Source organism: Tamandua tetradactyla, chromosome 13 (genome assembly GCF_023851605.1).
Source record: "Tamandua tetradactyla isolate mTamTet1 chromosome 13, mTamTet1.pri, whole genome shotgun sequence".
Taxonomy (NCBI): Eukaryota; Metazoa; Chordata; class Mammalia; order Pilosa; family Myrmecophagidae; genus Tamandua; species Tamandua tetradactyla.
Window position 1 is genome coordinate 35,048,579 of NC_135339.1, and position 17,699 is coordinate 35,066,277.

The 17,699-nt window shown below is 32.7% G+C and overlaps 1 protein-coding gene across 4 annotated transcripts in view; it reads left to right on the forward strand.

Moving 5' to 3' along the window:
* The window catches only part of RTKN2 (rhotekin 2), an 87,520-nt gene that overhangs the window by 56,264 nt on the left and 13,557 nt on the right, over positions 1–17,699 (forward strand). For all 4 annotated transcript variants that reach the window (XM_077125201.1, XM_077125203.1, XM_077125202.1 and 1 more), the window contains 3 exons: positions 2,631–2,737; positions 3,643–3,774; positions 14,424–14,589. In XM_077125201.1, the coding sequence (XP_076981316.1) occupies positions 2,631–2,737; positions 3,643–3,774; positions 14,424–14,589 (405 nt within the window). The remainder of the gene's footprint in view (positions 1–2,630; positions 2,738–3,642; positions 3,775–14,423; positions 14,590–17,699) is intronic.

Here is a 17,699-nt window from a genome sequence, read left to right on the forward strand (position 1 = left end):
CTTTTAAAACCACTTTTGTATGGTTCAGTGTGAATTGAGGGGCCATGTATTAGGTTTTATTTAACCCCTGTTGCACAGAATAAATCATTATATGCAATGCTTTCCTTTCATATAGATCTCCCGCGTACTATATGAAAGGAATGTCTTAATGTTCTTTAAAAGGACATTTCTAAACAATCTCAAAACTACAGAAAAGTTGCAAGTTGAATGCCAAGATCTTTTATCCAAAGAAATATGTGAGAGCAAGTTGCTTACAAGATGTTCCATTATTCCCAAATATGTTAATATGTGTTTCCTATTAACAAGACATTCTGATACATCATCACAATAACCATCCCAGTTAGGAAATAAATGTTGAAACTTTACTACCATCTTTTCTTTGGGCTCCATTTAAGAGTTGCCCATTATCCCAATAATATCCTTCGTGGTCAAAGGATTCCACGCAGAAGCAATGTTGCATTTACTTATCTTGCCTCTTTACTTTTCTTCAGTCTGTAACAGTTCCTCAGTCTTTTCTTGACTTTCATGACCTATACATTTTCGAAGATTATAGTCAGTTATTTTGTATAAAGTCCCTTGGTTTGGGTTTGTCTGATGTTTTCTTGGAATTGCATTCAGAATATGCACCTTTGCAAGGAATATCACAGAAGTGCTGCTGTATTCTAATTGCATCCTATCAGGTAGCCCATAATTTTGATCCTTTCCTCATAATGTTCACTTTGATTACTTGATTAAGGTGGCATCTGACAAGCTTTTTTACTGTGAAGTTAATCTTTTTCTCTTTGTAATGCATACATGTTTGTATATGAAAGGATACTTTGAAACTATATGTTTCTCATTCCTTATTAGACTATTCACTGATTTATTTATATTCAGAATGGACTCATGTTTTCCTGTTTTAGTCAGTGGGTCATAATCTGTTACTAATTTATTTTGAGGTTCACATTGTCCCCAATTTGGCCAATGGGAGCCTATTCAGGATATCTTGTGTGTCTTTTTGACATAGTCACATTGTTTTTTGAGCACTTCCTTGCTTTATTGCATAAAGATATTCCAAGTTCATCTTGTATTTTCCCTTAGTCCTGGAACCAGCCATTCTTCCAAGAAGCCCTGGTTCTTTTTAGTGGAGAATAGTATATAGAAGTCAGGATCAGGCTCTAGGTATATTCACTGCTCTTAATGTGTGACTGTTCCTAGGTCTCCTCAGTGGACAGAGCTACATGCGTAGATATATACACATATACATATATATTTCTATATGTTGAAAATTGAATTCACACTGATATACCCAGTTCTAATCCAGTATTGTATAGTTCATTGTAATCATTTGAAACTCCCTTCCCTAATAGTAGAAACTTGTCTTCTTTTATCCTTAATACTATTCCTTCATCATACTCCCTGAAAGCAGCCAGTCTCCCATCTTCCCCACTTGGATGCTTTCCTCTTTTTGCTGAGAGTGTGATTGCCCATTCTGGGCCACCCCTTAAACCTTGTGTGGAACACTCCTTACCTTGCTCAGACTCGGACAGCCCACACCCGGCCACGCTTCCACAGGGCTTCCCTCTTCACCATGCTTCAGGCTATAACTCCCCATGCCTGGTTGTCTTCACCTTTGCCTGTATGGATGTCCTTCTCAGCCTGTTTGTACTCTGACATCCCATGCCAAAGTCTCCTTCTGCTTGGATGCACTTCTCACAATTCAGGGTCACCCCATATATGATGGCCTCCTCACTGCTCTTAGTCTCTGACTCCCATGGGATGGCTGCCCCCACATGTACACTATCTGTTCTCGGCTTCTCACCCTTCACTTCAGGTATCCACCCCACATAGACACCTTCCTCACCTTGCTTGGGCCCTTACTCCCCACACCACTTCCCTGAAGAAATGCCCCCCATGGGCTCTGATGCCCTATCTCAGGCTGTTCTTCCCCAGGGAAACCCTCCTTACCTTGCTCAGGACAGACTTTTCCACTCTAGGTGATACCTCCCCTGTGACTATCCTCCTCAGCCTGTGCATGCTCTCACATCTCATGGTAACCCTCTTCATTCTGTACAGCTCCAACATTCAGCTGTGGGACACCACAGAACCTCCCCAACCCCTAGCTAATATGGTTATCAGTCTTGGTGGGTTCCACATAACCGTGTGCCGCTGAATTGTTTAGTAAGGGAAAAGGAAGGACCAAAACATATGAAATGTTTTACTCATAGGACCACTTTCTAAATATTACATAATCAAAATCAGATCAAAAAGTGGAATTTGACATGGATAAATCACTTCAATAGAATGTTTTCTAAAAAATATTAAATGAGGTTACTTATATTCCCTAAACAACCTTGATTGATTAATTACTTTGTTAAAGATCAGAAAAGACATCAAGAGTCTAAAGCTCCATATCTGTTCCAGGTGATAGCATGCCATAAGCCATCATTTTAATTTCATCTTGTCCTTTCTACTTTCTCATATTAGATTTTCTCATTAAATATGGTATTGCTATTTTGAGTAGGATGGACTTTTACATAAAAGTACTTTTCAAATGTGTTCTTGTACAAAGCAAAAAAATTTAAATGTATAATGACCTTAAATAAACATATATTTCTAACTTGACTTTTTTTTCTCTCTCCTTTAAATAGAGGAGTCTTCATTTTGGCTTCCCTTATATGGCAACATGTGCTGCCGATTAGTTGCCCAGCCAGCTTGCATGGCTGAGGATGCATTTGCAGGATTTCTTAACCAACAGGTTAGAGGACTTTAAATAGTCTACAACAATAGTAGCTCCAATCTAAATCTTAATACACTGGCAGTTGTTTGGCTTTTTAATATTGAGAAGTATTTTTTAAAGTCTATTTTTAGATGTCAGTTTTCTGAATGTAATCAGATGTATACCTTGTGGGAGATGTGGAGATGGCAAGGGAAGGGGTCTAAAGCAGTTTTGATGGCTAAGGAGCTACCTCTCCATGTTTAATGGTTACAGGATAATAAGCAGCAACAGAGGACTCCTTGTGGAAACTGATGGGGACTGCTCAGCACCTTTCACATAAAGGCCTTTCTGGCAGACAGCTTTTGGCACAGTATAGGCCTCTGGGCCTCCAAAGCTCTCTGCCACCTACTACTGATTTATTTATAACCATAGTTATTTATATCCAGTAAATAATTAATTATGGGCTTCAATGAATCAATAGCTTTTTCTAAAAGATTCCATTAGGAGAGGAAGAAAATTTGTATTCTTACAGGGTAGTCAACATTTTCCAGTGTTCTGAGAACAGTAAGAGAAAATTATATTTTGAACATTGAAAGTTATTTTTATGATTTTCCTGAGTCACTTGATGAATTGCCATAGAATTCTAAGCACTAATTTTTAATAGACTTGTTTTTCTGACACTGTATTGAGTTATGATTTTTTTTAGTATAAAAGTTATGTAGTAATCATTACCCTTTTGAGAATTTCAAACTTTTCTTCTTTGATTTTAACTCTTTGATTTGAAGCAACTGGCATACTGCACAGTAAAATTAATGGATATTTTGTCACATTTTTTAAGTTTTAAAAATAAATTTAACTTTGGTAATTTAAGTATTTTTGTTGAATTTAGAGTTAAGATGATTAATAATGATTTAAAGTTGAGAGTTGTTGATTTTCTTTTTCAGCAAACAGTAGAAGGCCTAATTAGATGGAGAAGGTTGTATTGTGTCTTGAGAGGGGGTAATCTCAACTGTTTTTACACCCCAGAAGAAATCGAAGCTAAAGTAGAACCAACTTTGATAGTGCCCATTAACAAGGTAAATCAAATGCTATTTTGAAAATAAAAATATAACATTTTATGAAGCTTGTCCTTTTCTATTCAGTTTACATTGCTGCCATCTTATAAGGAAAAAGAAAGGACTGCTAAAAACAGGTTTGTTCATAAAGATATTTAAATCAGTTCTTATTTTTCTTTCCTTAGCTGAGTTTATCCAGTAAAGGAAGCACTGCATAGTTCCTAAGAAAACAGAGTAATTAATTGAACCAGTAAATAGGTTTTAAAACAAAGAATGTTAACTGCATTAACAGAATATTTAAAATTTTCATAAATTTATTTAACCAAGAAATTATACAAAGTTGTCTTGCATTATGGTGATGCTCTTTTTAATTAATAATAGTTAGATGACCCCATAAAAAGACATTCCTGATTATATTTTCTGATTTCTTATGTGATTTGATGGGCAGTTATCCAGCCTTCTGTCTTCTTCTTGGACAGGAAAGCCTACATTCTTTTTATACTGCATAGTTGAGTGCTTATACTTCATTTCAAAAGTAGTCCTTTACCACCTATAGTATTCATTAAACATATTGTATACTGATTTGATACAGAGGAGACTACTAAAATTTAGTTAGAATTTTTCCCCCCTAAAAATCTATAGGGAGACTTGTCAATATAAGACAAACTTATTTTCTTTTATCCCACTATCTTAAATTTAATCTTCATGTGTCATCCAAGTCTAGTGTTTAGTAGAGGATTCTTTTCTTGTCCCTTTTTATAGCATTCCTACTCTAAAATACTTTGGTGGCATTTTTAAAGCAGAATACCCTGTTTCTACCTTTGAACTGCACTTAATTATTTTTAGTTGTTTTACTTTGCTTGCTTTTAGAGTGAGTGAATTGAAGTATATGATAAAATATGAACCATCACATCTGTTAACTGAACTTGTTCTATTTGTTGCTGAAATTTTCCTTTAAAGAAAAATGTTATTATATTTCCCTTTATATAATAATTGTATTCCTGAAAACACTGGAGTACTGGTCTGCTTATCTATAAGAAATTGAGTTAATTTCTGTCTTTTTCATCAATTAACATTTTGTCTATTTTTATCCTACTTTAAAAAAAATTACACTGCTTTTTACTTAAAAGGAAATTCTTCATGTGAACTCATGACATAATTAAGTGCATTTAATTTGTGTGTTTTGTATATTAGAAAGATCAGTGTTGCTCTTAAATAATACTTCATTATATAACAGTGAATTTATTTTGGTTTAATAAGTTAGGTTACTAAAATGCATAATTTTATTACTGAAAAATGGACATAATTTTTTATTACTTCATTTTGTATTTTGTTTATGCAGTGGCCTTTTTTTTCCAAACATCTTCTCACCTTATTCTTTTTTTGAAAAATTTCAAATGGATAGAAAAGTTGAAATAGAATAGTGAACACCTGTGTATACGTAGTTCTTCAACTATTGTTAGTTTTGCCACGTATGCTTTCTATCTAAATAGTTTAAAAAATAATTATCTGTACCTTTTGAAGAAATTTATTAGCAGCATAACCTTTCTTCCCTGTGTATTTTAGTAGGTTTCTCCTAAAAACAAGGATATTTTCCTTTATAACCAAAATATTACCATCACGCTCTAGATATTTATTGTTGATATACTGGTATTGTCTAATATACAGAGCAAATTGCCCGACTTGTTCCCAAAATGTTCTTTCTAATATTTATTTATTGTTTGAGCCAGGATTCCATCAAAGATTATAGATTGTATCTGTTCACCACATCCTCCATTCTCTTTTCATCTAAATTGGGCCCTTCAACCCCAGGCGTACGTGCGTACGTGCGTGCGTGCGTGTGTCTCATTCATCACTTTGACAGATCAGGCCAATTTTCTTCTCAGAATGCCCCCAAATGTGAATTTGACTTGTTTGTATTTTTGCCAAGAGTTCTATATTGGTGATTTTGTATAACTTGTTTTTACAAGATAGCTGGGTAGTAGGAATGGAATCCTACAAATTTATTTCTCTTACATACTGTACCATGGAATATGTATTTATTTTAAACAAATGATGTTTTATTTAACTTTTTTTATTGTGAAATATTACATATAACATACTATATATATATACACAAAACATATAACATACAAAATAAATATGTAACATATAACATACAAAAAAGCAATAAATTTCCAAGTACAACAAATGATGTTTTTAAAGTCATTTGTTTATTTAAAGATCAGTGTTCAAAATGTTCATTTCCTCTTATCTCAGCCATTTCAGGCAGATTGAGCAGATTTGTTAGCTCTGTTTTATAGGTATGTTATTCCTGTTTTACACCTGAAGAAACAGACTCAGAGATCAGGTAAAACTTGTTCAGCTGGTAAGAAAATTATATAACTCACTCTTTTCTTAATGAATAGAAAAAAAAATAGATAAAAGCTCATGGCTGTTTTCCCATTTCCTCTTAGACTTACTTCCAGACTAGATTTGAAGGGCAGAATTAGATTTTTTTTTTTACCTCCATATCCAGGCTGAATCAGAGTTTTGAAAGTAAAAGTCAGCTCTGAAATGAGGTCTGAGCCTGAAGCCACAATTGACCTATAGGTAGTGGCCTAGGCATATGCTGAATCTTTACTATTTAAATTTAAGAGGACAGTTAGAATGAAAATTTCTGTTTATTGTAACCAGGGTGTCTTTATTTTTCTGCCTGATGTCAGGGGTATAATTCCAGAAAAGTGGCGACTTGATCTGACTGAATTGACCTTTGTCCAATTGATTCATTTTTCCTTGTGGTAATAAAGGCTGATGGCCAGGAGATTGATTGGATTCTCTATTCAATTCTATTATTAAGATGACTGAAATCAGCACACTTAGCTATCCCAGTGGTTGTCCCACAACTGACTATTACAAATTCACAGGAAAATGAAGTAATTTAAAAATTAAGTTATTAAATAAAAGTTGTGTAACTTTAAATTATAAATTTAGTAATGTATATGGGCTCAGCCATAGGCTTGGAGACAATATGGGCTGTTTGACCTTAAGGACTGATGACATAAATATCTCTTCCATTGTATATACCTGTTTCCTAAAGTAGAAAAGAGAATTTTAAGATTAAATATTGAGGTACAAGTTAAGATTAAGACTGTTCATATAATGTAATTGCAGATCTCAAAAGATGAAACTGATGACAAATCCTTCCATTCTCCAAGTTATGCTATTACCATCTTTTTTAATGTTTAGGGAAGTCATAGGTTCACAGCAAAATCATGCAGAAAATACACACGTACCATATACTGCCCCCCACAGTTTTCCTTATTAACACTCAACAATAATGTTGTTACCTTTGTTACAACTGATGAAAGAGTGTTATAATTGTACTGTTAAATATAGTCTGTGGTTACATTAGGGTTCACTGTTTGCGTTACACAGTCCTTGATTTTGGTTTTTAAATTTTTATTGTAGTTATATACATACAACCTAAAATTTCCCTTTTTATCCACATTCAAATATATAATTCAGTTCCTGTTCATTACATTCACAAGGTTGTGTTCCCAACATCTCCATCCATTACCAAAACTTTTCCATCATCCCATAGAGAAATTTCTAATTAGTACAGAATTTCTGATATTACCACGTTAATTTTCTCCAGCACTGATTCCTATCCTTTCTTATAGCAACCCTTCTCTTTGAGGTTCCTACTTCTACAAACTTAGGTTTCGTTTGAACCCTTCCATTCACCTGGGAACTTCCCACTAAACAGTAAATGCCACTGGTCTCTTTATTTAAATACATCAAATGCCATTGTAATAAAAAGAAAAAAGATAACTTTCTAAAACATGACAGTTATACAGTTATTTCTACCATTAAAATAAATTTTACTTGTTTTTGTCTCAACTTATAAAATTATTCAGATGTGAAGAAAAGTTGAAAAATACTGTAATGATTACCCGTATGCCCGTCATCTAAACTCAGCATTCATACAAAATGTTAACATTTTGTAGCATTTGATTTGCTTCTTATCTGTGTGTTTTGCTGACCCATTTGAAGATATCTGCAGCAATGTTGACAGTTTATCTCTGAGTACTTCAATATACAACTTTTCTTTTATATAGTTATGATACCATTACCACACCTAAGAAAGTGAACAATTCCTCGATATAATCTAATGTCCAGCCCGTATTCTAATTTCCCCCTTGTCCCTAAAATGTCCTTTTAGCTTGTGTTTTCGATCTAAGTTCTATTCAAGGTTTTTAACTCTAAGTTAGGTCTAGAGGCTTCGTTAGATTCGTTTTTTATCATTTTTGGCAAGAATATTATATAGATCATGATAAATATTTTATAGAGCATCCCTGTAGAAGGCACATGTCAGGCTATCTCATTACTGGCAATACTAAGTTTAATGATTTGTTTAAGGCTGTGACCACTAGATTTTTTCAGTGTGAATGTGTGTTTTCTCTTTTATGGTATTCAGTGAGGTGATCACGTTTGTACTGTGTGGTATCTTGTCTAATAACTCTTTCTTAATGTTTTTACCAACAATTGATTGTCCTTTGCTGAATCTGTTACTTCATTGGAGATTGTACATGATTGTCTCCTATGATCATTCCTTCTATTTGTATTAGCTGGCATTCTTTTGAAAAGAAGCACTTTCCTAATCAACTAGGGATGAATTACAGTGCCTCCTGAAAAAGCATGATAACTTAATTCTTTGATTACCAATTTTCAGAGTACGGAATTTGCACTATGTTATCACCTCCAGTGGTAGCAGATGAACTCTCTCTCAAGAATCCTATAAGCTCATAGATAGATTCTTATCTATTCAGTGCTTTAAATCACTTGGTTTTTAAATTAAGATTTAATTGTTTTGCTTAAATTTGGAAATTTGTAAGAAACAGAGCTTATGCTATTAGTATATTCTTAAACAAGCAAAGGATCTTTGATAAATGCTAAATTGATATTTTCTAACATGTAGAGCAGATAAAGCACTAAATAAATTTTAGAATAATGTTTTGTTTCAGCTTTTAGTATTTTTCCAATGCTGGGTCTCGATATTTTTTTTGCATAATAATGTTAAACATGAAGTAGAAAATCTCCTCTTTTGATTGTCTTCTCTCATGGCTTAGAAAATAATAATATTGCGAAATGCTACTTTAAAAATTATGGGAAGACATAAATCTTGCAGTTGCTAAGGTATATAAATAATAGTTCTGTTATTTTGATCACAGGATCTGTTCCCTAACTATAATTCTTGTCCTTCTAAATGGTATTTCCTGTAAGGCTAAGTCAGTTCATTAATTTTCATAAGGAGCCATCTGTGGAAATAGTCACATTCAGAAAAGAAAAGCCTAAAAGCTATTCCCCTCCTCTTTTTAATCCAGATATGAAAAGGTGATTTACTTCAAAGTGATTGCTTCAACTTCAAAAACTTCACTATGCATGTTACTAAACAAGATATTCTCAATAATGGGTACTTAACTGGAGCCACTGAATTTCCTATACATTTTAGAAAGCATTTTATAGCCAAAGCTTTATCCATTGCCAATGGGGCGCGGGAGTAGGGTGGAACAGAAGTGGGGTCTTTGAGATCAATAGTCTTTTCTTGATTTAAATACTATACAGCACTTCATTTTAATTAATAATGAAATTTGTACTAAATAAGTCAATAACACTACTCAGTGCGATAGACCTGAGTTAAATTGCCTTGAAATTACTTTTAGCCATTATATTTATCATGGACCTTAGAAAACAAAATTATGAAGCACACTGAATTTTCTTTTGATTATTTTAGAATTAATGTTTAAATCCTACCAACTATTCAGACTGTTCTCTATTAAATCTAGCAAAAATAACATTTTTTAAACAAACTTTCCCTTTAGGAATCAACGCATGATTTCATTAACATACTTTGAAAATAATTATATCAAATTGATACTAATCATAAGTAATGTTTGATTTAGTTTTTGGTTATATTTTATTATATATTTCAAACATTCCTTGCCATATATTAGGAAAGTATGCTTTCTTTGTCATGAGCCTATTTAAAGTATACAGCTTGTTTTAACTAACATATTTTTCAGTTTTTTTTATTAGAGAAGTTGTGAATTTATAGAACAATCGTGCATAAAATTCAGGATTTCCATATACCATCCTGTCACCCTGTTAGTAACACCTTGCATTGGTGCGTTATTTTTGTTACAATTAATGAAAGTACGTTTTTATAATTGTACTATTGAATATAGTCTATACTTTAATATTCACTGTTGTCTAACAACGTTTTGTCTTCATCCCTGATTAACAGGACTCAACATTTTCTCTAGATGTTATCTTACTTATCCTTGCAACATATTTGTGTGAAATAAATGTTATCTCTGCATTATAGAAAAGAAAGCAGGCACTTACAGATTTACTTCATTTATTTGTACTTATATTTTACTTTAGTTGTTTTATGGAAAAATCTCAATATAATAGAATAGCATAAGTGATACCATCTTTACCCTTACACCTTGCTTCCACACTAGAATTATTTTCGGGGCAAATCCTAGAGAACATATTTTAATAGCAAATATTCCAGTTTTCACACCTAAGAAACTTTGTAGGTGTGTAATATCCTCAAATATCCAGATACTGTGCAAATTTCCCAGTCTCATAATTTTAAAAATAGCTTTTTGAATCAAGATCCCAATACGAGGGTGGTGCAATGGTGGCTCAGTGGCAGAGTTCTCACCTGCCATGCCACAGACCTGGGTTCGTTTCCCAGAGCCTGCCTATGTTTTTAAAAAAAAAAAAAAAAAGAAAAAAGATCCCCTTATGAGCCATGAATTACAGATTGCAGTTGCTTGATTAGGTCTCTTAAATCTTTTATTCTGTTAGCTTCCTCTCTTTTTTCTGTCTTACATACATACATACATAACAGTTTATTTGTTGAAGTAACTGGGTCATTTATCCTACAAAGTTTTCCAGATCCTTAATTTTGCTGATTGCATCTTCAAGTTATCTTTTTCCTTCTGTTTTTTGTTTTGTTTTTTTTTAAATTGGATTGAGGTTTATTGTTTGTGTGGTTAGTAAGAATACTTCTTAGGAAGTGTTGGGTCCTTTCACCAGGGTTACATGTGTAATATGCCTGGGTCTTCTGTTGATATTAGCATCCACTGATGTGCATTGCTTTAGACCCTTTATTTCATTAGGAATTAAAACTGTTGATATTTTAACATCCCTTCTTAATGTGTTATCTGATATACCTCTACTTTCATGGTATGAGTCTTATAGTATCGATGCTTTATTCTTTGTGTGTACATGTCAGTTATCAAAACAAGGATGTTCATCACCTTTGAAGGATGTTAAGGAACCACCTCCTTATTTTAAAATATCATTATTGATAGTTTTAAAATATCCTTATGAACTTAGGAATTTAAAGACATTTCATGTGTCAGTCCTTTGCCACTGTTATCCTATTTGATATTCAAATCATCCCATCATCGGCTAGTGCAAGCATTTTCAAGTTGGCTCTTGGGTCCTTTAGATAACAACCCTGGTAATCTTTGATTTCTTGTAGGAGAAGATACCCCATGATCATCTTATGCATTTCCTGACCCAGGTTAAGAATCAGCCATTTCTCAAGGAGGTCTAATTCCTTTTAGTAGAAAGAGTATCTAGAGACCATAATCTTGGAGGGAGTGGTATTCATTGTAGTAGTAGGCTTTTTTACAAAGCAGTTCAGTTCATAAGTATACTCCTGGTCTAGTAATTTTCCATTAACCACGAAAATGGAGAGGTAAAGTTCTTTTAATTAAAAATTGTGAACAACTTATGAGAAACTGTCCTTTAACTTCAGAATTTATTATGTTTTATTGTTATAAAATTAACTTCTTGGATTATCTTTTTATGACCTTCACTTGGCATTCTCTGGGTAGCCACCAACTCATGGAGTTGAAGGTCACAGTTCACTTATTTTGCCGATTCCCAAAAGCAAAATCAGCCAAAGATGAAAAATTCACAGTGAATAATCACAAATCCATCCACAAATCAATAGAAGTTTATTAAAAACCTCCGAAATAAAAAAGGTTTGAGGATTAGCAAAAACTAGAAAGGAAACTCTGACCTTGGATAAAATACTTCTCTCTCAGGACATATATTTCTTCATCTACAAATTAAAGAGTTGGATTGGATTTATCTCTAGGATCTGAGTCTGTCTCCGTAAAACTTATCTGTGTAAAAATCATCTCGTTCTTATATCCATCAGTTATTTTTGATCACTTATTGGATGCTGAACACTTTCTGTCTGAGTGGTGGAAATAGTGGGAAAACAAAAACACACCAAATTCCTTGCTTTTCTGCTAAGAGGGTATTCCTTCATGTAGAAGTGGAGTCCTGAATGCTGTCAGCTATAATTTGCCAACACTGAAAAGCAGCTTGTGTGAACTTTCTGACATTCTGAGAAATTTTACTTGTCCTAACCACTTTTTCTTTGCTGTGCAGTTCTTATTTAAAAAAAAAAAACAACAAAAAACAGTTCCCCATTAGTTAAATTATTTGGGGTGATAAAATATAGAACTTAATTTAAATGCTCTGTTCTGCATTTCATTTGCACCTTTTAAAAACCTCTCATGCTTTAATTTTTAATGCTATTGCTGATTACCAGAGTTAACTGAGTGCAAATATTTATAGAGATATTGTTGTATTATATTCTCTTAGAAGGATTTATAGGATCCAATTCATCAGATTTTCTATAAAGCTTTTCATTTGAAATTATACCTTGGTGTTAATACTAAAATTAAAAATTACATTTTTATCTATAAAAATCACATTTTTAAAAAACTTTGAATCCATTTTAACCCTACATACAAAAATAATCAGAAATTTGTATTAAAATGGATTTGGATGGGGTGAAAAATCATTTAAGTAACAAGAATATTTATTTATTTATTTATTTATTTATTTTAATTAGGGGAGAAAGATTATGTAGCTAAGTTCCCATAAACCCACACCCATTTTTAACATTTTGCATCAGCATGGTACCTTTGTTTCAGTTGATGAGTAGATGTTATTATTATAGTACTATTAACTACAGTCCATAGTTTATATTAAGATTCACTGTGCAAACCACTATTCAGTGTGTTATTCACTGTTGCCAAAAGATGAAAGCAACCCAAATGTCCATCAACACATAAATGGATAAACAAAATGTGGTATGTATATTCAGTGGAGTATTATTCAGCCATAAAAAGAAATGAAGTTCTTTTATATGATACAATGTACAAAAGCCTTGAAAATGTTATGTTCAGTGAAGTAATCCACACACAAAAGGGACAAATCTTATATGAGCTTACTGATACAAAATAATTAGATAAGCAAATTTACAGTCAGAAACTAAAATAGAGGTTACCAGGGGCCACGGTGTGGGTAGGAAATGGGGAATTAATTATTAATAGTTGCAGAGTTTCTGTTTGGAATGATTGAATGGTTTTGGTGATGGTAACAAAACATTCTGAATGTAATTAACACCACTGAATTATATATCTGAATGAGGCTAAAAGAGGAAATATCAGGTGATGTATACGTTGCTAGAACAAAAATTTTCGGAAAAAGCCATTGGACTGTTTTTTGTTTTTTTTTTTTAATACTAATAGTAAAAAGAGTTCCTTCCTCCCCCACTATGATTCAGCTTTAAATTAGTATAACAGAGTAGTGTATCAAAGATTCTTACTAGAGCTTAAGTTATTCTGTGCTAGTGATAATAAGCTATATGTTTAAATAATTTGATTACATGCTCCTTTCATGCTCCAGTGATACCCTTTAAGGCAAAACATATCCCTGTCTTTACCTAATAACTAGTTCTATTCCATACTTTTTTCCCTAAGAATCCTTTGCCTCAACTATGTGTAGTTGCTAGCTTGTCATGCAGCGTGGCAGTCATGGTTGAATTGAGAATATTCTCTCTTCTATCCGTAGACATGAGTGTCATTACAATGTCATACGTAGTACCACCCAGGGAAAAAGGTTGAGACAATCAACTTGAATGAAACCATTGCCTTTGATGTAGAGTGTTATATTTCGCATGAATAAATAAGAGAATTTTTAGTTCATGAGAAGTATATTACTTTATGGATCTCTAACTATGAGTTTTGTAAATGAACATTACATATAAAATAAATGTTAATGAGAGAAACCTGTTTTGCTGCAATAAACACTCAGTTATGGTTTTACTGCTTTTACTGATGATACCTTATATTATGCATAAATATTAGAATAAGAAACATGCTTACTGATTCTTTTCTATTATATTACTGTAGAAAATGTAGTTAACATGTAATTTACATTACAGTTATGGCATGCCGTACTTGTTTTATTGTATATTTTAAGTGTATATAAAAGACAGCAAACTCCTACTTAAACAGAGATGAAAACAGGAGTTATGTTTTAATCTTACGTAATTTATCCTCAGTGCTATGTGTCGCATACTTCAAAACATTGTTCAGTGCGTATATATAAAGCACCCTTGAAAAAAATCTAGATTTGTGTATGAATGTTAAAAATTCTTGAAGGTAACAAACTTTAAATTTCAAATGATCAGCAATAAGACTATAATCATATGTATAAGTAATGGCAGCGAAGCAATAAAACATTTGTTTGATCATTACAGAGATATTCTATTATAAAACACCAATTTTTGCCTTAATTTTTAGGAAACCAGAATTCGGGCAGTAGATAAGGATGCCAAGAAAAGAATCCATACTTTCTCAATCATCAACCCTTTTGCTGGCCAGGCTATAACTCAGATTTTTACAGCTGACAACAGAGAAGATCTTCAGAAGTGGCTGGAAGCCTTCTGGCAGCATTTCTTTGATCATAGTAAGTAGATGTTTGAATTTGCCACCATATTCATGTAGCATGGAAGGATGCATACACAATGTGAATATTGAAATTGTAGTTTAATCGTACAGTTGTATAAATTTTTTTTTCATTTATGCTCTTGAATAAGTTGATAGTATATTGTCAGTGCAGTCAATTTCTCTCTACTGCCTGAATCACTGTAGTATTCAGGAGCTGAATCAACTTGAGTTCCTAGCATCCCTACCTGTTATTTTCAAGTTCCTCTGGTTCCTTAGAAAAATATAAAAAAGACTGCATTTTCTCAGAATATTAGGTTTTGACTGCTTAAGGTACTATGTTTTATCCAAGGAATTAGAAGCCATTTGAGGAGTAAAATACTTCTCCAGAATAGTCATGATTATAAAATGTTGAAATGTTTAAAAAGAGCCTCATTTTCACGTAACCTTCTGTTAACTCCAGATTCATTATAATATCATCTTGGACATCATCCAACAGGATTTTTTTTTAAACTGCACATGGTTTTTCAGTTTCAATAATACAATCCAATGGTTTGGATTATAAAAACAATGTGATAGTTGTATAATAGGTTCTAATATGTAAAATATGTGAAGTTTTAATGTTTTCAATTTAAGTAGGAATTTGAGCAGGAGAAAAATACTTAACTATTAAATTTATTTTTGTTAATATAGATGTAAATTTTATAAAGATAAGTTTATTGACATAAAAATCCTAGGACTTTTTTCTGTATTGACAGTAAACTTAGCTTATTTATTGTAAACAGTTTTATACTAGAAATTTAAAATTTTGATAATGGAATTGTACTTTTTTTTTTTCATGGGCAGGCACTGATAATGGTATTTTAAATGGTTTTATTTATAATCAAACCAAGCTTACTGTTAGATTCAATCACTATTTTAGGTCTTTAAAGGCATATCTCTTTTTGATTTTCTATATAACCATTTCCAAGCACCTAAAAGTTACTTCTGTGACTCCTAGAAATAATCCTAACGACATTTTAGGAATTTTTATAAGATGTTTTCTGAAACACTATAACAAGTTAATCCTAATCCTTAGGGTCCTCGGGGTAATTATTTTTTATTGTGGTAAAATGTTAATAATGTAAAATTTGCCACTAACCATTTTTAAGAGTACAATTCAGCAGCATTAGTTTTACAATGTTGTGCTACTGTCACCACCTTGCATTAGTAAAACCTTTCATCACTCAAACAGAAACCCTGTACCATTAAGCCATAACTCCCCATTTGCCTTCTCTACAGTCCCTGGTAACCTCTGTAATTTCTTTCTCTGTAAATTGCTTATTGTAGCTATTTGGTATAATTGGAATCATACAATATTTGTCCTTTTGTATCTGGCTTATTTTACTTAGCATGTTATTTCAAGGTTCATCCATGTTGTGGCATGCATCAGAACTTTAGTCCATTATATATCCATTCGTCAATTGATGGGCATTTGGGTTGTTTGTACCTTTGGCTATTGTGAATAATACTGTAATGAATGTTGGAGTAGAGGTATCTGTTTGAGAACTTGTTTTACTTTCTTTGGATGTATATCTAGGAGTGGAATTGCCGGATCATATAGAAATTCACTATTTTCCACAGCAGCTGAACCATTTTACTTACTTTTGCAGTGTATATGAGAGTTCCAGTTTCTTCACTGCCTCATCAATACTTGTTTTCTTTTTTGGTTTTTTTTTTTTCTTTATTCATAATAGCCATTCTAACGAGTATGAAGTGGTATCTTGTGGTTTTTATTTGCATTTTCCTAATGGTAGTAATGTTGACTATCTTTTCATGTATTTATTGGCCATTTATGTATTTTCTTTGGTGAAATGTCTATCTGTTTAAATCCTTTTACCCATTTATCAAGAGTTCTGGGCGGGCCGCGGTGGCTCAGCGGGCAAAGTGCTTGCCTGCTATGCCGGAGGACCTCGGTTCGATTCCCGGCCCCAGCCCATGTAACAAAAAACGGAAAAACAAAATACAATAAAACAAGAAAATGTTTAAAGATGTTTCCCTTTCTTCCTTCCTTCCTTCCTTCTATCTTTCCTTCCTTCTATCTGTCTTTCCTTTAAAAAAAAAAAAAAAAGAAAAGAGTTCTTTGTCTTTTTAATGTTGAGTTGTAGCGTTTCTTCATATATTTTGAATATTAAGCCTTTATCAGATGTATGATTTCCAGATATTTTTCCCATTCTGTAAATTGTCTTTTCACTTGCTTTCAGTGTACAGTATTTTTAATTTTGATGAGTCCAATTCATCTGTTTTTTTCTTTAGTTGCTCATGATTTAATATCATATCTAAGAATCCATTGTCTAATAGAAGGTCGTGAAGATTTTCCCCCGTGTTTTCTTCTAAGAATTTTAGGGTTCTAGCTCTTTTATTTAGGTCATTGACCCATTTTGCATTAACTTTTATATATGGAGTGAGGTAGGGCTCTAGTTTCATTCTTTTATATGTGTATATTAAATTTTCCCACCACCATTTGTTGAAGAGACTATTCTTTCCATGTTGACTGAACTTGACATCTTTGTTGAAGGTCAATTGACCATAGATGTGAGTTAATTTCTATGCTCTCATTTCTATTCCATTGATCTCTGACTATCCTTATGCCAGTACTGAACTACTTGGATTACTGTAGTTGTAAGATTTGAATCAGGAAGTGTGAGTCCTCCAACTTTGTTTTTCTTTCAAGATTGTTTTGGATATTCAGAGTCCCTTGCAATTCTTTATGAGCTTGAGGATCTACTTTCCTATGTCTGCAACAAAGACTATTGGTAGTTTGATCAGGATTGCACTGAATCTGTTGAGCACTTTGGATAGTATTGACATCTTAACAATATTAAGTCTTCCAATCCATGAGAACAGGAATGTTTTGTATTTTTATTTTAGGTTTAATTTTTTAGCAGTATTTCAGTGTAGTTTTCAGTGTACAAGTTTTTTACACCCTTGGTTAAATTTACACCTAGATATGTTACTCTTTTAGATGCTTTTGTACGCTGAACTGTTTTCTTGTATTCCTTTTTTTGGATTGTTTATTGTTGGTGTATAAAAATAAAACTGATTTGAAAGTATTGCTCTTGTACTCTGCAACTTTGCTGAATTTGTTTATTA